Genomic DNA, 22,338 nt, shown 5'->3' with positions numbered 1-22,338 from the left:
AAGGATTGAAACTGTTGTACAACTTGCTGTAATATCCATTTTTCGTGCATTGTCATTATCATCAGCTGTATATGGGGAGCTTCCCCAGGCTCCCCTCACCTCTACTTGGCCTCTTATTTTTCAGCCCAGTTGGTGCTGGGTTGAGGCCACCGCATCTTCAGGTGACTGTAAGTTGTTAATTTAGTCCCCCGCTCTGCGGCATAGTACCAACAGTCTAACCAAACAAGCATGAGGTAAGACACTCTTCATGAAACGTGTGCGCGGAGTAGTTACTCCACTTCAACAGTAGATTGTAGCAGGTAAGAAAAAAACAAAACCGATAACTCCAACACTCCAAAAGGGAGAGTAAGGCAAAAACTTTATTATGACATGTTAAAAGGCGTATGCACTTGCTGGACCTCTGAGGCCTCACGTCCACGGGCACGCACTGATTCTGAGTGTGGAATCCTGCAGTGGATTCCACCCGTGCCCGCAGCCATGGGGCTAAAAATTACATTTACTCATCTGTCAGGACGCTGCGGGGCTCTCCTGCGTCACGGCCAGGTCTTATTTCTTCAGCCTGGCGGATGCGCTCGGCTCACCGGCGGCATGCTGCACACATGCGCCATGCTCCCTTTTTTTTAAAAAATCTCCTGCTGATCCGCGGCACAGCCACAGTGACAGCTGTGCAATGGACTGCAATGGAAGCCGTCCCTGTGGGATCCGGAGAAAAAGGGACCATGCTGCGATTTCTTCCTGCACGTGCGATCCACACGCCGGGAAAAAAAATCACATCCGCATGCATTAAATTGCCCTGCGAATGCTAATGCATCCCTATGGGCTTCTAGATCTGCAGATCTCCCGCACGGAAGACACGCGTGGATTTTATAATTAAAATCCGCCCATGGATGTTGGGCTTTATGCAATTCAGCTCAAACTGATAACCCTTAGTGATAGCTTCATCCTAAGTAAGCACAGTGCTTCCTTATATCAAATAAGCTGATACAGCCATGCCTCCCAACTTCAATACACTCTGTTGAAAAAAAAAAAATCCAGCACCTAGAAGAAGTTGTTGTTTTGTTGCAAAACCCAGCATGCAGTTCCATCTCAGGCAGATATATAAATGATTAGGTTTGTGCTGTGATTAGATGAATAGTCTTGCCACCTGAAGCCCTAAAAGTGGTTCCACGCTTGGTGTATAAAAAGGCTCTCGGAGGCTCCTTGTGTGTAGTGACCTCTTTTTCCACTTGTGTAGAGCTTGTTGACCGCTAGACGCCTCTCTAATGCAATCAAAGAGATTTCACCCAGTTGATAGAGTCTGAGAGGGGCGCATTATTGTATTGCGAGAAGCTGGATGGCTGATTTAACGAATAGCCTGCCGCCTGGGCTGTTCCGACAACTCTATTAATAGTTGTTGGGATCAGTGGATGCGTGTGGGCATGGACACAAGGTGAGTGGGCTCAGGATGCCCTCGACAGAGTTCCAACTGTTTTGTTGTCCGCCATCGAGAGAAAGGTGGCGGCACGATCATCTATTGGAACCATTTCCAGGTGCTTGGCTGAAGGACATTTGCTCTCATGGCACCCATTACATTTAGTACTTTTGACACCCACCCACCGACGCCTCCTTTTGCAGTGGTTTTGTGAACGATGAAACTGGACGCTACAGGGTGGAACCAGATTGTCTTCAGCGATGAATCCAGGTTTAGTGTGGGCACTGATGACAGCTGAATTTGTATCTGGAGGTCTAGGGGTGAGCATTTCAATCCTGCCTTTTCTGTTGAGCTGTTCCCTGCCCCCACTTTTGGGGCGATGGTCTGACACCCCTAGTAGTGGTACGAGGGACAATGACCGCTCAGTGATATGTTCAGGATATCCTGCAGCTACATGTGTTCCTCTCATGGTGGCTTCCAAAAGACATTTTCCAGGAGGGTAATGCTTGGTTGCACACAAGGGGGTCACAACATTGTCACACTTCCGTGACTGCCCGTTGCCAGTTGTATCACCAATAGAACATGTATGGGACCACCTGGGACACCAACTTCGATAGCCTACGAGTTTGCCTGATCTAGAGGCTCAGGTACAGCAAATGTGAACAAACATGCTGCAGGATGCCATATGAAACCTGTATTCCTTCATGCCCGTCCGTATCACATCTTGTATCCAATCTAGAGGCGGTACAACTAGTGTTCAGTTTTCCGCTATAAATTATCCTTTTGCTCTACTATTGTAAGCACTTATATACACCTTAAAATCACACACAAAACTTTATTTGATTCTGACAAATCCTTCTAGGGGCTTGACTTTTCTTTTCTTTTTTTTTTTTTGACACTGAGTGTATAATGATTTGATTCTATGTGTATTTCTATGTGGCCATACCCTAATGCAATAAAAATACAAAACAGTTGGCTTTGGTATTGGGCCCTTTAGGTGACATACAGCCCATAGTCATTATCCAGGAGTGCACATTTCCAATTCCCAGCTCGGACTGTTCTATTAACCCTTTCTAGTATGATGACCTCCATAACGTCTAGTCTTGTATTATGGACAGAATGAAGGGGTATGGAGACAATAGACTGATTGTGTAGAGGAATTCATAGCATCCAAAGTATGTTCTGATCTTTGTTTGCCCGTCCTTTGTTATACTCTTGCTCTACTTTTCCTGCACTTTCTCTCCGCACAGATTTTCCAACCACTGTAGTAGTGCGTTGACTCTCCTCTGATCCTTATGCATCATTACTTCCTCCCAGTTTTCTGGCTTGGTTGAACCTCAGTGCCAGCCTTCTGTGCTACTAGGTATGGGTTCTTTTCCATCACACAAGGCCATGGCTATGTGAACCCCCGGGAGGCTCTTCAGCCCTCCAACGTTCTGTAGCTCAGAGCAATTTTTACCAACAGTGCCACAGTTCTGGTATTACACCAACCACATGGGTGGCACTTACAGCATGAAAATCTTGACGGACGCAAGTTGCATCGTCTCTTGGATAGTGTTTTTTTATCTAAAACATTTCTGCAGTCCATATTTCTGGGATCTACTATTTGGGTTACCAGCTGCCGAATCAGGAACAAATGGACCTTGGACAGAGGGTTCTCCACGCCTATAGGAGATTTGGGAAAAGCCAAGCTAGCATACTCAACTGTTTTCATAACTGCCATAGAGTACAATAGAGAGAAGTCAACTGCTGCTCTCTTCATTTTCTGTAGTTTGCATAGCCTTTTGCCTTATGTTTTGCCTGGCCAAACTTCAGTTATAGACCACCCGTTACCCGATAAGAAACATCCCTAGAGGCATTTAAAATGTATCCTACAGGTATGTCGTAAATTTCAATGGGATTTCCGATGGTATGTCAGAATATCCCTTTAAACCTTTTAAGCTTAAGGTGGTGGAAGCCTTTTCATTTCAAAGGGTTGTCCTAGCTCAGTGTTTCCTCGCTCAGATGAGAAATTGGCGGCTGGTTTTCCATCTACCCCACTGGGTGGTACAGAAACAGCTGAGCGTGGCATCTTTACACTGTTTCCTTAACTCCCATTGAAGTAAATGTGAGTTAAGGAAACAGCGTAGCAGAGTCCGCTGTGCGGTCTCCATAACACTAATATTATGGAAACTGCATACCGGTCTGTGCTACACTGTGTCTGTAACACCCATTCACTTCAATGGGAGTTATGGAAACGGCATAAGGCTGCCACTTGGGCTGTTTCCATAATACCCAGCAAGGGGTCGTGAAACCAGCTGCCGGTTTATCTTCTCAGCCAGGAAACGCTGACACAGGACAATCCCTTTAAATCATGGCAGTAGCATAGGACTAATAGCAGGAGCGCAGTGAAAAGTGTTGTAAACTGAGCACTTGTGGTCCAAATAACGAGCGATAGCATAGCCTTACTACTTGGATGACCTTTTTCTTTCCTCTATTTTTTTGGCTTAGGAGCATTGAGAATCACTGAGTGTTTAATATGTGAAATTTCAATGTTACAGGAGAATGAAGTATCTCTGGATATCTTTTGCATTACTCTAGCCCGGCAGCAAGCAGAGGTGGAGGTAAGACTAATGTGTAAGGTTTTTATTATATTGTGTTCTGGGGGTATATGAAGGCGCTGGCTGATTCTATCACTTCACTCTTCAGGCAACAAAGGCCGGACTTAAAATATACAGACCAGGGGTAAAAGATGAGGACAGCAACTCCAAAGGATGGTTTGGTTGGATGTGGGGCTGGTCTGGAGAAAACCCAGAAAAGAAGGAAGAGGCGAAATCTGGAGGTAAGGACTGTTCATACTTGTTATCCTTATGTCAATTTACATAATGCTCTCTCTGTGATGCTTCATATTGTCATCTCATGGTGAAGAATTTTACTTAGAAGAAGTGTTACCAATAGAAATGTTTTAGAGCAGAAAAAGAAGAAATAAGATTACAGACCTGGATATAAATTGGTAAGAGGTAGGAAGACAATTTGCCTCTTACCCCATGAAAGGGGGTATAAAGCAAAATTATGACTAAGGGTACATGGATGAATAAAAAGTTGCACCTTGACATGTCTCATTGTCAGATGAGAATAACTAGAGTATGACACGCTGCACTTTTTTTTTTCACTCGCACAGTTCGAGTTAAAAAAAAAAAAGCTCATGTGCGTACACCCATTCAACTGCATGGGTAATCAATTGAACAGAAAAAATGGCCATGTACATGTACCCTAAGTGCCAACAAAAAACATCTCACATGCTTTATGCAAGATGATTGATGCAGTAGAGAAAAAAAAACAAAACACAGAATTGATGTTTTTCTATCTGGCCTCCAAATAAAATGTAATAAATGTCATGCAATATATTGTATGTAACCAAAAAGTGGTACCAGCACGCCACGAAAAAACAAAACAAGATAAAAAAAACACCAGTCCTCATATGGCTTTGTTGACAAAAAAAATTAGGGCAGTTTGAAAATCCTCAATAAATCATCGCGTCCTTAGGACCAAAAGAGGCCATGCCACTACGGCGTTAATATCTGACTAAAACGCCACAGCTGTTGTTTATACTCACCGCATAGAAATGCAAGGTTCTTGGCTCATATTTTGATGAAAACCTGGGGGCCCATCTACCACATATAGGCAAAACTTATTGGATGGGTTCCCAACTCTAACCCTTTCCAATCCAATTTGTATCCTTGTGTTTCTAGGGGGCTTACTCTTTTTTTGCTGTTATACAACGGCGCTATCTGCTGGCTAAAGCCAGTACTGCATGAGGTGACACATTGGATAGGCTCCGACAGCAGAGAGGCTGGCAATATACAGTAAGAGAACCCCGACAGACGTCTTCCAACATCGGAGCTGTACAGCCTTAAATCATAATGTCTTCAGAGGTCAGACAGTGGATTGGAAAGGGTTAAAGCACACCTGTCTTTGGGCCAGAAAGCCTTCAAATAAATGGAAAAGCAGGATGGATGCCTGGCTATATACTGTCATTGAAACACCTAGGGCGAATGGAGTACATCCAATGGTGTTTTCATCAAAATATGAGCCTAAAAACCTTGCATTTATATTCAATTAGCATAAGCAAGAGTTTTAGGCAGATATTAAACTTTTATGATGCACATGTTTTGGTTACTGTATTTGCCACTGCTATAGCTTATGTGCACCTTCACATTTAATTTATTTGTTGGAAGTGCTGACTTTTTAGTTTTTTTTGTATGTTTTTTTTTTTCAGGTCTTGACGAACTGATGACTACTGAAGAGAAAACTAAATTGTATGCAGCAATTGGATACAGCGAAACAGCAGTGGACCCAACTCTGCCCAAAACAGTAAGTGCAGTGTAGTAGTAATGTTAGTGGCTAAATAAAGTATAACTCATTTAACTTGGATCATTGGTTAGATGACAAAATATGCAAAGTAAATTATATAATTGATATGCTAATATCAGCAACATCAGAAGGTCACCAGCAATACGCCGTTTCGATGTGGATACCATCTTTTCACGATACGCAGTCGAAGTAAATAACAGATTTGAAACACTCAGCACCATCGGAAAAGACCTTGACGAATTATGGGAGGAAATCAAATCCATCACACTGAACAAATCATATCCTTCAAAAAAAAAATCAGCGAAACGACCGCAATGGCTATCAGATGAATCCATCATGATCGCCAACAAGCGCTGAGCAGCTAAAGCAGCGGGAACCATCGTTGAATTCAGACAGCTAAATGCAGAATTTCAAAGAAAAGTCAGACGAGACAAGGAGCGCTCCTAGAACTACCAATGCACGAAACTGGAAGAAGCAAACCAGCAAGGCCACAGTTGAGCCCTCTTCAGCCATGTGAAGCAGACCCGGGCACCGTTCGCACCATGCAAGGCAGCAACCCTCAAAGACCGGGATGGCAAATTATTACAAGGAGAAAATCAAATCAAGCATAGGTGGCGAGAATATACAGCAGAGCTATATGCAGGCAGGCAGACAGACAGACAACCCGTTGTATCACATACATCAAGTAGAACAAGAACCGGACATCCTGGAGGAAGAAGTCACACGAGCCCTGAAACTACTACCAAACAGGAAAGCTTCGGGCATTGATCACATACCAGCCGAACTCCTCAAACCAGTGGCAGTCAAGATCCTAACCGACCTATGTCAAAAGATTTGGAGCTCCAAATCATGGCCCAAAGACTCAGCAAGATTTGTCTTCATCACACTTCCAAAAAAAGGTGAAGCTCAAGAATGTTCCAATTACCGCACCATCGCCCTCATACCTCACGTGAGCAAAATTCTTTTAAAGATCATACCAAAACGCATCATAACAATTGTTGAATGGGAACTGCCAGATGTTCAAGCTGGCTTCCGCAAAGGTCGTGGCGCCAGAGACTAAATCGCGAACCTGCGATGGATCATGGAGAAGACCCAAGAGTATCAAAAGGACATGTATATATGTTTCATCGACTACAGCAAAGCATTTGACTGTATCAAACATGACGAGCTTTGAAAGTGTCTGAAGAAAATGGGCGTCCCAGAACATATTGGACAGCTTATAAGGTCGCTTTATAACAACCAAGAAGCAACAGGACAGCATATGGAAACACGGATTGGTTTGAAATAGAGAAAGGCGTACGGCAAGGCTGCATTCTATCACCAGTCCTTTTCAATCTGTATGCAGAAACGATCATGAGGCGATGCAATTTGGACAAATTGGAAATCGGAGTCAAAATCGGTGGCAGAAATGACAACCACCTCCGATATGCAGATGACACCACCCTGCTTGAGAGTGAAAGGGACCTGGAATACCTTATCTGACAAGTGCAAAAAGAAAGCGAATGCATGGGACTGTACCTCAACAGCAAGGAAGCGAAAGTTATGACCGCGGTAAGCAATGGTACAGTGAGCATAAAAATTAACAACTAAGAAGTCGAGATGGTCCAAGATTTCATTTTCCTTGGATCCAAAATCGATAGTAATGGGCAATCTGGACCTGAGATCAAGAGACGGATTACACTTGGTAGGAATGCAATGCAAGGAATGGAAAAGATCTGGAAAAGAAAGGATGTTGGCATTGCAACAAAAACCCACCGATACCTTGGACTGCCATGACAACGAACAAGGTAGTGTTAGATCACGTCAAACCGAAAATATCACTAGAGGGCAAATTCGTCAAACAGCGGCTCTTTTTATGGCCACGTGATACGCGCTAACTCACTGGAAACAGTACTGATGCTCGGGAAGGTCAGCGGAAAGCAAAGATCAGGACGGCAAAGAACAAGATGGCTGGATACAATCATGAACATGTCAATCGTCGAACTGAAAGAAGCCGTGACAGACAGGAATGCATGGAGAACATTGATCCACAGAGTGACCGAGGGTCGGATGTGACTGGATTTCCTCTTTAAAGGAATGTGCCCCCTAATTTTTAGTGATACCAGCAGATTGCAGTGTTACATGTGCGCTGTGATGATGAATCCATAGATCCCGTTATCACTTTCCAGTGGGTTACCATTCCTGAGACACCCCCCCCTCAATAGTGTTATATGCAAATTAATCCTGGACGTCTGATGGGCGGTCCCCCTCTGTCTTTGATCCAGGCTTGCTCCCCTCCCATCACTTGAAAAACCACCCCTATGCATCCTTAATGATGCCTCCAGCTCCGCCCACTGGAGACGTGCGTTCCATCACAGTGTGTGCGGCGCTCAGAGCGCCGCGGTCACGGACTGCTTCTCGGCCGCACTGACATCACCACGCATGCGTCTGATGGTTCAGAACGGCACACATACATTGCATTGGAATGCTTGATGTATCCAGCGGCACGGAGCTGGAAAAGTTCCTAAGGACAGAAAGGGGCAGTTTTTCAGTGAGCCCAGACCGCAGACAGAGGTGGACCATCCATCGGACAGTCTGGGGTTAATTTGCATGTGGTGCGTGACATTATTGAGGAAACTGATAAAGGTGTCTATGGGTTCATCATAACCGCTCACATGTAACTGCAATCTGTTGGTGTCACTAAAGTTAGGTGGCAGATTCCTTTTAGGTTTTAATAGAAAAACAAAAAGTGTGTTTTTTAATATGTGAGTCTGTGTTTTTTTAATTTGCTTCATTGCACCAAAGTTTGTCTGTATATGTAGATCCACATGCTGCGCCTTCATTATGGCGTTTCTCACTTTTTAGTATGAAGCTGCGATTATATGCATCAAACTGCTGAGCATGTCCATCCAGCTGCAAGAAGACCGAGGGAAACCTGAGCTAATTAACCTCGCCATAACCGATCTGATCACAGTGTTGAAACAGCGTCCTGGTGCACAAGCAATCAGGTGAGCCGTGAACACTTCTTTTATGTAGGTTATGAGATCCAATTTCCCCCTTTTTGTTTTATTTGCATCACAATGCTCCATAAGGACGACCTTTACTATTGAGAATGCTTCTATTTACTGACACAAATTGCACCAAAAAGATGATTACCATAATGTACACCAGTTTTGTAACACATTTTAGACTGTTTTGGGCTCATTTTCAATGCATCTGACAAATGAGTGTGGCTTTGTGAAAACCTGGTGTGACCAAAATACTCCAAAATTTGTGCCAAATTTTTTGGTGCAATTTTTGCCATAACTATGCCAACTAATGTGTGGTATAAAGTTAGGCTAGAGAGTCTTAAAAGTCAACAGAATGGTCATTAGAGCCACTGTAAAAAAAAAAATCTGGGCCAATTAAAGACTGTGTTGTCTAAGTTTGCATTGTCCTGTTATTAGACAGTATTAGTAAATCTGTCTTGTGGGTCTCCTACTCTCAAAGGCTGGCTGTCCACGGGCGATGCGCCGCCGGAGCCGCCGCCCAGGAGCAGGAGCCACCGTCAAATCTCCGCCGGTCAGCCCTAGCTAATAGGCTGATTGCGGAGAATCGGGGCAATTTGCAGCTTGCCCGCTGTGAGCGGAGAATCGCAATGATTCTCCGCTTGTGGACAGGTGACGGCGCTTTCCATAGCAATGGTATGGGAAGAGTCGGCCGGCATGCTTTGCCGGCGGTTTACCGCTGGCAGATACACTCCCGTGGACAGGGCGAGTTGTCATTATGAGACCCGCGTGCGATTAATGTATGATACTCTTTCCATAGGATAACTATGGAATATGCAGCCTACTGCACATAAGCGGAAAATCATAGCGATTTTCCACTCACGTAATTAAAATTGTGGTATGCCGCGATTTGCTGCAGTTCTCCGCAGTGAACCTATCATTAATATAGGCTCATCGTGGAGACCGTTTAGTGCTTACCCCCCTCCTCCCCCGTGGTGGAATTCCGCAATATTCCGTTGCGGCCGTGGACTAGAACTACTACTGCTACTAGAACTACACTGGGCAATCTATACAAGCGTTTACAGATCATGTAGTGTCACCTGCTGGGGTTGGGGCCTCTTGAGTTTATCTGGTCACTGCCTTGCAACAACAATATACAATGCTTGCTAAAATTATTCAATAGAGATCCGAGCAATTAATACTTAAAATTGTTCAAATTGTCAATTTTTTTTTTCCTATACAGATTTGAAGCCCAGATTGGCACGTTTGAGATAACGGGCATACCCTATGGCAATAAAATCCCATGTCTACTGTCTTCGCGAAATGTTATGACAGACAATAACATGTCGCTGTTAAATCTCATGTTTGAAACTAATCCACTGGATGAACGTGCTGACCAAAGACTGATAGTGGATTCTCAGCCTCTCGAAATGATCTATGACGCTGTAAGTACCAGGACCGTGTGTTATGAAATGAACATACGTGAAATGACATTCTATAGTACCTGTTCAGGTACACGTTACCTTCAAGTGAACTTTTTCTACTGGCTTAGAAAAGTTTGAAAGACAACGGGCTACATTGGCGCACTCCTGTTCTGTTGAAATTCCTATGCTTCTTACTCACAAATGAAGCCAAAGAGACGTAGGTAATGAGGCGGTGGAGCATATCGCTATAGAAGAAACTGTGTGAAAAGTCTTGTGTTGGTCCACAGTATAAACAGCAATTCCCCAAATATAGTCTTGTTGGAGTTACAGAAAATCTAATACATTGCAATTGCGGAAAATAGAAATATATTCCCTCCAACTACCGCGCCAGCCTGTCACCAGACATAACTACCCAGTGTTATCGGGCTGCTCTGAACAATCGTAGATATTATCAGATTACTCCTTCTTGGAGAGAGTAAATATTTCCAGTAAAGTCTTTTGAAAATCTTGTAGTAATCTAATTACCATATATACTCGAGTATAAGCCTAGTTTTTCAGCACATTTTTTTATGCTGACAAATCCCCCCTCGGCTTATACTCGAGTGAGGTAAAAAAAAACCTCTGCAATACTCGCCTCCCAGCTGGCGTCTGTGTCCCCGGCGGTGCGGCAAGCTGCTTGAGAATTCTCCCCGCTGTCATCTCCCTGCTCAGCTTTGAAAACCCCCGCCGTCAGTGCTGTGTAGGTAAGCGCTGTGATTGGGTCGAGAGCCAGCCAATCACAGCTGGCGCTTGATAATTCACAGCCATTCGGTGAATGATATCACTGAATGGCTGTGATTGGTTTATCGAGAGCCGGCTGTAATTGGCTGGCACTCGATCCAGTCACAGCGCTTACTTACACAGTGCTGATGGCGGGGGAATTCAAAGCTGAGCAGGGAGATGAGAGCAGGGAGAAGTCTGAAGCAGCTTGCCGCACCGCTGGGGAGACCATTGCCGGCTTTGTTTTTTTTTTTTACCTAGTATACTGTATATTCGAGTATAGCTAGGCTTATACTCGAGTTAATAAGTTTTACCAGTTTTTTGTGGTAAAACTTATTGACTCGGCTAATACTCGAGTATATACGGTAGCAGGGTATCACCGTCGCTGTATTTTTATGCCTTTTTCGTATGACAGCATTGTTGTTGTGTTTTTTTCACTTAAATGCCAGAAAACAATCAACAGTTTAGTGGATTTCTTCCGTCCGCCCCAAAACGTCCATCTGGAGCAGCTCACATCCGCCACTTTGAATAAGTTGGAAGAGTTCCGGGATAGAACCTCAACAGGTAGGATACACTGGGTTCTTATTTGTTTTAAACCTTGATTGATGTTGAATCGATTTGGGTGTGATTTACATATTCTCTTTTTTGTTTGTCTTGTTTTAGTATGTGAGGGATGCTGTACTAGGGCACAATGTGTTTAGCTATATTGGTTGTCTGTTTTAATGTCCTTTTCACATCTGTGTCGGAGGCTCCATTTCACCATTCATTATTGTAACCTATTTTTGCCATCGTGTGTGGATACTACTGGACTTACATATATTAGAGCGTAATCGTTGTCATACATTTATTGCACACAGGGCTTTTTTAAGTGGATTTGACATGTTTTTGGTACATTAATTTTTATATTAAAGGGGTTGTCCGAGTTATGAAAGAACAGCCTAAGGGGTTCCCCATGATATAAATTAAGAAAGCAGCTGATACTAATCTCTCCCCACTCATCTGCCACCAACGGTTCTGATTCCCTTGCTGACATCATCTTTAGAGGTGTAACAAACTAGCTGCTGCAGCCAATAAGAGCACTCAGCGATTATCACCGAGCTCTGCATTTGACTGCAGCAGCAGTTTTACGGGACGTCGCACAGTGGAAACCGGAGTCGGGGACAGGGGATGAGTGGGGAGTGTCAGATGTTTTTTGTTTTACACCATTGTGAACCACTTAGGCTGCCCTTTCATAACTCGGACAACCTCTTTAATGTTACTCAGCGTTTTTGGCTTATTTTCTTGTGATTTAATTTGATCTGTCTTCATTCCTAGGTCTGCTGTATGTTATAGAGACACAGAAGGTTCTTGATTTAAAAATCCATCTAATGGCTTCATACATAATTGTACCTCAAAATGGCTTTTATGATTTAACCTCAAACATCCTTATTTTAGATCTCGGTAGTTTAAAGGTAAGACTTCACAATTTGATTTGCCTTTATTTTAGGGTTCTCTGATGTGTGTACATGTTCCTTCAAGAAAGATCATTCACCCAATACATTTGTGGCACTTTATAGTCTTGTCTAATAGTAAAATATAGGAAATAATCTCAAACTCGGACTTCAACATAGGTGACATTCATGGGAGACCAGTTGGGGACTGGGATAGGGTGAGTTTAAAGCAAGGAAGAAGTCTTCCAAATCGGGTGCATCACAGAGTTATCGGCATATTACCCATAGGCAAGCTCGGGAAGAGGCAGAAGTTTTCTGTGCCAGTAGTCTGAGGACATATGACAAGCCCCAGCATTCCTTGGTCAATAAAGTACTGTAGAAAATTACTGCAGCAATAGTAGGTAGTAGATCGGATTGATTGCCTGTATCTTCTGTATAAGGATCAAGCACAGTAAATTTACAGCGCTTGGCCCTGGGCTTTAATCCTGGCCGATACTAAAACTGTGGTGTGGGATTAAAGCTCCTGCAATGTTTCTGAGTAAGTCACAGCCGAGGACCTGGAGGAGAAGGCAGAAGCAGTTTTTAACCACTACGGCCTTCTCTCTTGCAGGCTACATAGTGCTCAATGAGTTAGTGACTACTGCCACTACAGGGGGATGTTATCATCTGTAACTGGAGCTTGCTAAAAAGTGTCAGGTCCTTTATGACCAAAGCACCCTGGTCCTTAAGGAGTTTATCACACTGCAATTTATGTTGACTGGCAAAAGCAAACAGCTTGAAATATGATAAAATATATGTAATTTGGTGTTTTAACAGAAGATTCTGATGCACGTCTTTATAAGAAGCATTGAGCAAATAACTGGCATTGTAACTATATTTTTATCTTTTGTTTTCGAGATGACCAGTAAGAGTCGCTCCAACCTGCCTCAGTTAAAAGTAGGTCAAGACACCCTTGAAGACATTATGTCAAGAGCCTATGAGAGTTTTGATATACAGCTTAGCAGCATGCAGCTGCTATATAGCAGACATTGTGAGTAATGTGCTTTTGGGGCTTCTTACACACCCATGGTTGAATGTTATGTCAGTGGGCCTCTATTGCGCTTTGCTCTTATGTTTCCTATGTATTGCTTTGTGTAGATGAGAACTGGAAGGAGGCTCGAACACAAAAACATTCTGCTCAGCATATCCTGGAGCCAATGGACCTCAGGGTGGACTTCAGCCGTGCCATGGTAGTGACTGATTCCAGGATGCCAAAGTAAGAATACTCCTAATTCATTCATCACATCATTCTAGATGTAAGAAATGGTAATATTATTGACCTCAGACTTCAAGTGCTTAAAGAACACTAATAAAATCTATTCTGAACAGTAACACTGGTTTATAGCACACAGTAATGTAACGACCTATTTCTCCATGTAGTGTTCCAGTCTTGTGGATAATGTAGTACAGGAGTCTCTTGCATGTTACTGCTTGAAGGATCTGTTGTCACTTGATATGATGGTTTCATATGAAATGCATACATTTCTCATACTGTGATCTTTTAGAGGAACGGGAAATACATGATCATGTATATTTCACAGAGTAGGCAGAGCAAAAAGTCTCCAAATTTAACTTGAGTAGCCCTTTCACAGTGGTGACTTGAATTAAAAAATATAATTTTTATTTTGAACTTTTTAAAAATGCACATATAGGGGCACAACACATAAAACAACAAAAACAAAAAAAGTAAGTAAGGGGCGTGGTAAATACCATCCAACCACACCGTCACTAAAGATGGGCATCCAATTGTGCTGTGTGTGGGGGTGTTTGTGTGATCTGGTCACCGGCGACCACGAAGTTTTTTTTGTCCTGCTTAAAGCCGGTAATGTATGAGGCAGGGGTATATTGGTACTTGGGGTTTGTAAGATTATCCCCAGTTGTTTTGGTCTTTTTTATTTATAAAGCCCACACACCGTAGATGGATGCAATTTTTAGTGATTTGAACGTTCGTTTCTTCACAATTCTTTTTTGCCCCCCCCCCTTTTTTTCAAAGGAGGGTAGAGGTACCTGACCAATTCCTAAATGGATAGTCGGAATTGGCCTTGGCCGTAGGGATCATCTCCCGAGGTTGCTAGATATGTATGATGCCAACCTCCAGAGAGAGTCTCCCGGTTAGTATGGGACGGCCTCACCTCTATAGATAAGGGTCGTAGTGTAAATACTTGACCCAAGCGTATTCGAATTTCCCTTTTTAGTATGCTGATTCTCGTATTTAATTGCTCGACGCGTTTCACCACTTCAATTCTCGTGGATCATCAGGAGCATTATAAATCGGGATTGAGTAGAGACAGTATAGATGATATCATGAGGTCACCAATAGACCAATTGATAAAGAAACGAATATCTTAATTTTTGGAGGGCCTGTTCATGCAGCAGGTTTCTCAAAGGATCGGGTCTAGCCTGGGTAGAAAGTTCGATACTCAAATTTCTCTTATTGACAAAAGCAATAATTTGAGATTTGCCAGAGATAGCGTATCCTAATGACCCAAATCAGCCTTGAATGCGAATGTCTGGCGTGGGGTGTTCAGGACTGATACGGGAATGTTCAAGCTGCTACTACTCACAGAAACATACCATAGGGATGCAGTATTATGCTGTGAGTAAAGTAGTATTGGAGCAATCCGTCTCTGTCCAGAGATTGGATAGCCGGTTCGTCCTATGCAATATGCATACTGGGACGCTAAGCCGGTATCGCAAGGGTTTTTGTGCCTGTGCTTATTCAGGACACATATCCCCAGGTGAGGAAAAGGAGAGAAGCACTAGCCCCCTGCTTCTCTATAGAGAACACCCCGTTCACCAATCTGCTGCTTCTTTAGCTATCACATAAACAGACTAGTGGTTTACTAGCCTGTTACGTGTAGGAGCTTATCTAACAGAACCCGCCCGAGTTTCTTTTCCCAGAGTGTCAGAATTGACAGAAGAAAAGGATGGATACAAGATGAAAATAACAAAAGTTGGTGTCCATAGCCCAGATGGTAGGCTAGGGAATGAGCTCTGGATGCAAGGTGCTTGCCTTATATAGTGCAGTGCCCTCCTTCAAGAGGGTGTGATCAATTTGTCCACCTATCAAGATAGACTACGCCCCCTTGTGTACACATCATGTGGATGGGAAGGGCTCATTTGTTATTATTAGACTCCATGTAAACCCAGCACTGGATCAGGAGTCCTCAATGGTTACTGGAGTGTGGGTCCTCTGATGTTGTGGAAACGATCGTCCCTCAGGGCTCCTCTCCACTGGCGACGGCGATAATCGCTGCGAGAAAATCGCAATGCCAAGATCGCATCGCATCGCCGCAAAACCGCAAGTTTGCGATTGCGCTGCGATGCGACGCGACATCTGCCCCGCCATTACGCTGTGTGTGCGAGAGAAAAACGCAAACGCTGAAACAATCCCCCTGCTGCGATTTTTAATCCTCGCATCGCAGCCTGCCCCCAAGCATCGCCAATGGAAAGGCTGTCACAGAACCACACGTGCAGGACCTTCCCCCGAGAGCCCGCACTCTCGCATCGCACTGAAAACGCACAACTATCTCGCCAGTGGAAAGGAGCCCCCAGTGTGACGATCGGCGCGGGCTATGCCTCTACTGATGTGGTCTATAGGAAAGATCAGAGGGGGCCCGTTATTTTGTCCCCGCCTCCTCGGTATTTGGCCAATCCGAGTCCGGCTTAACGTCAGGGGGTGTGTACTCCCGTGACGTGTGTCGTGGTGCCATGACAACCTGAGCGACGCTGGATCTAACCTCCCTCCGTAACATCAGGCATGTGTATTGCGCAGTGTAGCGGACACAGGGCCGGACTGGGTCTGTTATTATCAGTCACGGCGCTCGTATAGGTCCGTGCACTCAGGTGGGCCGTGGATCGCGTCCTACATACCGCCCCCCGGCGCACAGCGCTGCAGAGACGTGGGGGGACGTCATGACGTGCGGCGTCTCGTGGGACGCATCTGCGTCTCATAGCAGCGAGACCTCATGTCCTGGTGACGTGACGTCACGATGTAACGCGTAGTGACGTCACCACGCGTGCCGCATCATCGGGACAAGCGGCTCAGTGTGGGGCCGTTTCTCAGGACTCTAATTGGCGTGCTGTCATAGCGTTATCGATGGGGGGGGGGGGGGGGTGGCCACCTACGGGCGCTCACGGTGAGATGCAAAGAATGCATCTGATCCGTGATGGATACCCCGAAAAGAACAAGAATAGTCTGACGGGTTCGTGAGGGATAATAGGATCAGTATGTTCAGAGCGAGTGATGGACTTCACAATATTCACTATATTATCCAGAGTTTGAAGTGTGTAAATAAAGATGGCATTCTGTGTTAGGTTATCAATGCCAGAAACAATAGGGCGTCCTTTTAGGGGGTTCGTCCCCTTGTGTATCTTTGGCAAGGTGTAGAAGGTGGCCAGTCTAGGTGTGTCTACAGTCATGAATTTCAGCTCGCGTTCATTGATGAGTCTCGATTCTTTGGCGGTCATGAGAATTTGGTCTAATACTTGTTTGAATTTGTCTGTGGGGTCCTCCTCCAAAACAGCATATGTGGTTACATCATCAAGAATGTCGGTGCACATTTTGATGTAGCTCTCTCTGTCTAATATAACCACATTGCCGCCTTTATCAGACGGTTTAATAATGATGTCCTCGTTCTTTTCTAGAGCCTTCAGGGCCTTCTTTTCGTTTATGCTCATGTTATAATTTTTGATATTGGAGGTTTGAATCTTTTTTATATCCCTTAGGACCAAATTCTCAAAGATATCCAATTCTGGACAACTCATTGCAGGGGGATGGGATCTATTTGTTGGCCTGCAATCAGTGTATGTAATTGGTCCAGATGAGTCTTCCTCCAAACTTTGGAGGTCCCTAATTGCGGGAATATCAGAGACTGGTACACCTAGTTCGTTGGCCAATTTGCGATCCTGGATCGCATGATATTTCCTCCATCTGAGCTTTCTCATGAAGAGGGAGATGTCCTTTGTCCAGACGAACGGCTAGACCCGATCCTTTGAGAAACCTGCTGCATGAACAGGCCCTCCAAAAATTAAGATATTCGTTTCTTTATCAATTGGTCTATTGGTGACCTCATGATATCATCTATACTGTCTCTACTCAATCCCGATTTATAATGCTCCTGATGATCCACGAGAATTGAAGTGGTGAAACGCGTCGAGCAATTAAATACGAGAATCAGCATACTAAAAAGGGAAATTCGAATACGCTTGGGTCAAGTATTTACACTACGACCCTTATCTATAGAGGTGAGGCCGTCCCATACTAACCGGGAGACTCTCTCTGGAGGTTGGCATCATACATATCTAGCAACCTCGGGAGATGATCCCTACGGCCAAGGCCAATTCCGACTATCCATTTAGGAATTGGTCAGGTACCTCTACCCTCCTTTGAAAAAAAGGGGGGGGGGGGGCAAAAAAGAATTGTGAAGAAACGAACGTTCAAATCACTAAAAATTGCATCCATCTACGGTGTGTGGGCTTTATAAATAAAAAAGACCAAAACAACTGGGGATTATCTTACAAACCCCAAGTACCAATATACCCCTGCCTCATACATTACCGGCTTTAAGCAGGACAAAAAAACTTTGTGGTCGCCGGTGACCAGATCACACAAACACCCACACACACAGCACAATTGGATGCCCATCTTTAGTGACGGTGTGGTTGGATGGTATTTACCACGCCCCTTACTTACTTTTTTTGTTTTTGTTGTTTTATGTGTTGTGCCCCTATATGTGCATTTTTAAAAAGTTCAAAATAAAAAGGACATGATCATGTATATTTTTAAATTTTTAACTTCTTTTAGCACCTTTAACCCCTTCAGTGGCGGGTTTCCTACCACCCTGTCGTACCCACCAGGGCAGGTTTTTAAAATGGTCTAATCATTTAATTTCAACTAATTTTGAAGTCGCGTTCCAAGAGCCATAACTTTTTCCTTTTTCTATTGACCAGGTCATATGAGGGCTGTTTTTTGCGGGACAAGTTGTACTTTTTGATGGCATCATTTTTGGGTATATATAATGTATTGTATAACTTTTGTAAAAAAATTTGTAGGGAGATTATGGAAAAAAAGAAATTTTTCCCTTTGTTTTTTGGATTTCATTTTTACGGCTTTCAGCGTGCAGAATAAATCATGTGATAACATTATTCTCTGAGTCAACACGATTCCGGCGATACCAAATTTATACAGTTTTTTTTTTAATGTTTTGCTATTTTTGTACATTTAAAACATTTTTTTTTCTTAAAGGTTTGCTTTTGTGTCGCCACATTCCAAGAGCCGTATCATTTTATTTTTCCATTGCTGGTGCTCTAGAAGGCCGTATTTTTTGCGGGATGAACTTCAGTCTTCATTTGTCTAATTTTTTTGGAACATGTAAAATTTTGATCGCTTTTTATTCCATTTTTTCTAGAGGCAAGATTAACAAAATCTGTAATTCTGGCATGTTTTTTATTTTTATTTTTCACTGCATTCTCTGAGCAGTACAAATAATGTATTAAGTAATTCTACAGGCCAGTACAATTATGCCAATACCAAATTATAATAGTTTTTTTTTCTTTTTCACACTTAAAAAAAAAAAGGAATAAAAGTTAAAATTACCCACCTTTTGCCATATCTATAATAAAAAAAATCTAAATACTAAAAGAAAAATACAAATTTGGTATCACCGCATCCGTAAATGTCCGATCTATTAAAGCAGTGCATTATTTACCCCGCACAGTGAACGTAGTCCGAAAAAAAAATAAAGAACGCCACAAATGCACTTTTTCAGTTATCCTGTCTCCAAGAAAAAAATGCAATAAAAAGCAATCAAAAAGTCGTTTGTATTCTAAATTAGTACTAACATAAACTACAGGACATCCCGCAAAAAAATGAGCCCTTGCTCAAGTACGGCGACGGAAAAATAAAGTTATTGCGCGCAGAAGATGCAGCAAAAAATAATTTAAAAAAATTAAATGTCGGAAAAAAAATACAAGTACTACAGCAAAAAAAAAACTATACAAGTTTGGTATCGTAGTAATCGTACTGACCCATAGAATAAAGTTATGTCGCTTTTGTTCCAGTTTGTGTGCCGTAGAAATAAAACGCACTGAAAGATGGCGGAATGTCATTTTTTTTTTTCATTTTACTCCACTTAAAATTTTGTAAAATGTTTTTCAGTACATTATATGGTACATTAAATAGCACCATTGAAAAATACAACTTATCCTGCAAAAAACAAGCCCTCATACGTCGATGGATAAATAAAGAAGTGATGATTTTTTAAACGGGGAGGAAAAAAAAAATGGGGGGAAAAAAAGAAAAAAAGGGGCCGTGTCATTAAGGGGTTAAATAATGTACTAACTTCTTTTTCCGTGTCATTATGATGCAGGGATACCATATGTGTAATGTTATTTTTAATTTTTTACAAAGTAAAGGGAAACAAGTGTTTTTGTTTTTTATTTTTTTTATTTTTAACCTTTTTTTTTTTTTTTTTAACTTTTTTTTTGTCCCTGTAGGAGACTTTCACAGAGACCCATCAGGACCCCCTGATCACATTCTGGGGGTCCATTGGTGACAGCCCTTTACATGCAGCAGTCACATAGACTGCACTATTTAAAGGGTTAACACAGCAGAGATCAGAGGTTTTCTCTTATCTCTGCTGTAAGAGCTGGTGCCTGGCTGTCCTCTGACAGCCAAGCACCAAGCTCTCCCTGCCACAGAGGCCATCGGCTTGCTTCTGACAAGCTGATGGTCTCTATGGCAACCTGTATACAAACTATTGCAGGAGTTTAAAATTAAAAGCAGGAGATTGCCGGCAGATCGGCAGTATCTCCCTGCTTCTTATTTTAAAATCCTGAACTGCTCTCTGTGCAGGCAGAGCACACTGTCACAGCTTGTGGCATTGTGCTCTGCAGCTCCCATAGTGATACATAGCCCGGAAATCTTCCGGGCTATATCGCTGTGGGCAGTGGAGCTCGTCCCGGAAAATTTCCGGGCTTGCCACTCAAGGGGTAAATATATGCAGGAAAAGAACAGCATTTTACATGTCATGTTGGCAAATGGCGACTATAGAAACCTAACAAAACAAACATTAATTTGAAAAAAAAATTCAAAAGCTGCTTTGCTCTTGTTTGCACTCAGTTTGAGTTGTATGGATTTAGTTTTCCATGTAGATTTTCCTGTTTTTCTGCTGCCCTGCTGTATGCAATCTACTTGCAGGCGCGGCATTTCCTAAGCAGCCATCCTGCCCGTGCTGTGCTGGCTGGGACGACTTCTTCCGCACTTTTCATGTTGCTTTGCATAGCCCTCCTCCAATCAGCTGCAAGGCAGCCTCTAGAGCATATAATAACGAACAGTGTCTTCATGTCCCTGTTGCTACCGGTAAGAGATGCCAAATCCTTGCAACAAGCAGTGATTTGCAAAGCTGTTTTGGAAGGCTGACCCCTAGTGGCAGGCACTGCATACTTCATTTTCAGTTGCAAAACAAAAACCTTTTTTAATGAACGTATATTACGAGATTGATGATACACCGGCTGTCAGATGAGCATACACTTTGTGAAAAGTTAGTAACGGTATGATCTATGAAAATCGCACAATTTGGAGTGGACTTTGATGTTGATTTTGGTGCGTATCTGAAGCAGATTTTATCTCTCCAATTGAAGGGGTGAAAAACTGCTGTGAATCTACAACAAATGTTGCAGAATTTGCTGCAGTCTCTCTCCAAGGTGACAGATTTGCAGCAAATCTGCCATGTGTGAACACAAACTGTTACACTATTGCAAGAACTTAGTCCTAAAGCTGTCAGCATAATGATGCTTCATGAGAAATGGTATCAGTGTCATGCTATATATTATATTATTGTGCAAATCACTCATTAGATCTTGCGGGTTGCACAGTTAATTATGCAGTGTGCACATGTGCAGTGAATGTCTGATAAGCGGTAAACTCATCCTTGGTCTGTCGCTGCAGCATTTAGTTTAAACAGGCAGTCGTTCATCTATAAATGACTGCCTGTTTACTGTGAATGGAGGAGGGAGTACTTGAACCATCCCTGGCCCGCACTGCCGCCATTCACTGACTGATGACCCTCCAGTATAAAAGCACATGAGTGATCATTGCTGGGATGGCTGTCGAGTGCTTCAGCCTCTAACAGCCATCCTGTATAAAAGGGACGTAATCAATAGGTAATACACCGTGAAAATGAATATTTTGGTCCAATGCCCAAGGATGGATTTGAAGTACAGTTCAAGCCACCCATAGGGAAGCATGGGGCATCAGCACTTCAATTAACACAATTTAATTTGCGGATGCCTCGCACAGAAAAGAAATTGCATGCGCCATTTTACTGCGGATTCCGCGCGGATAGCCTCCATAGATCTCTATGGAAGCGTGCAATCCGCATCCCCCCCCCCCCCCCCGCCCCTTCCCCCCGCAAATGATCCGCAGTGTATCTGCTTACATCTGCGCAGGAAACAAATCGCATCTGCAAACGCTGGCAAGTATTTAAATACAATCTCTGCACTGAGACGCAGGTCTTCCACTGAGGAAATCCGCCCGTGCCATGGACATGAGGCCTTACTATGTGTCTCTGTGATGTGTAATCAACATGGAAAGTTAAAGGGGTTGTCCCGCGAAACAAAGTGGGTCTATACACTTCTGTATGGCCATATTAATGCACTTTTTAATGTACATTGTGCATTAATTATGAGCCATACAGAAGTTATAAGAAATTTTTCACTTACCTGCTCCGTTGCTGGCGTCCTCGTTTCCATGGAGCCGTCTAATTTTCAGCGTCGAATCGCCAAATTAGACGCGCTTGCGCAGTCCGGGTCTTCTTCTTTTCTCAATGGGGCTCCGTGTAGCTCCGCCCCGTCACGTGCCGATTCCAGCCAATCAGGAGGCTGGAATCGGCAATGGACCGCACAGAAGCCCTGCGGTCCACCGAGGGAGAAGATCCCGGCGGCCATCTTCAGCA

General features: G+C 43.4%; 1 protein-coding gene across 1 annotated transcript in view; it reads left to right on the top strand.

Annotated features, from left to right (window-relative positions):
• VPS13A (vacuolar protein sorting 13 homolog A) overlaps positions 1-22,338 on the top strand; it is a 174,725-nt gene that overhangs the window by 59,375 nt on the left and 93,012 nt on the right. Inside the window, exons 14-22 of the mRNA XM_066604146.1 lie at positions 3,952-4,014; positions 4,100-4,232; positions 5,670-5,764; positions 8,609-8,751; positions 9,974-10,175; positions 11,363-11,477; positions 12,228-12,364; positions 13,241-13,373; positions 13,481-13,598. Of these exons, the coding sequence (XP_066460243.1) occupies positions 3,952-4,014; positions 4,100-4,232; positions 5,670-5,764; positions 8,609-8,751; positions 9,974-10,175; positions 11,363-11,477; positions 12,228-12,364; positions 13,241-13,373; positions 13,481-13,598 (1,139 nt within the window). The remainder of the gene's footprint in view (positions 1-3,951; positions 4,015-4,099; positions 4,233-5,669; positions 5,765-8,608; positions 8,752-9,973; positions 10,176-11,362; positions 11,478-12,227; positions 12,365-13,240; positions 13,374-13,480; positions 13,599-22,338) is intronic.

The sequence above is a fragment of the Eleutherodactylus coqui genome, chromosome 5, assembly GCF_035609145.1.
Source record: "Eleutherodactylus coqui strain aEleCoq1 chromosome 5, aEleCoq1.hap1, whole genome shotgun sequence".
Classification (NCBI taxonomy): domain Eukaryota; kingdom Metazoa; phylum Chordata; class Amphibia; order Anura; family Eleutherodactylidae; genus Eleutherodactylus; species Eleutherodactylus coqui.
The sequence above is the reverse complement of the archived record's forward strand: the minus strand, read 5'-3'. Positions and strand labels throughout refer to the sequence as shown.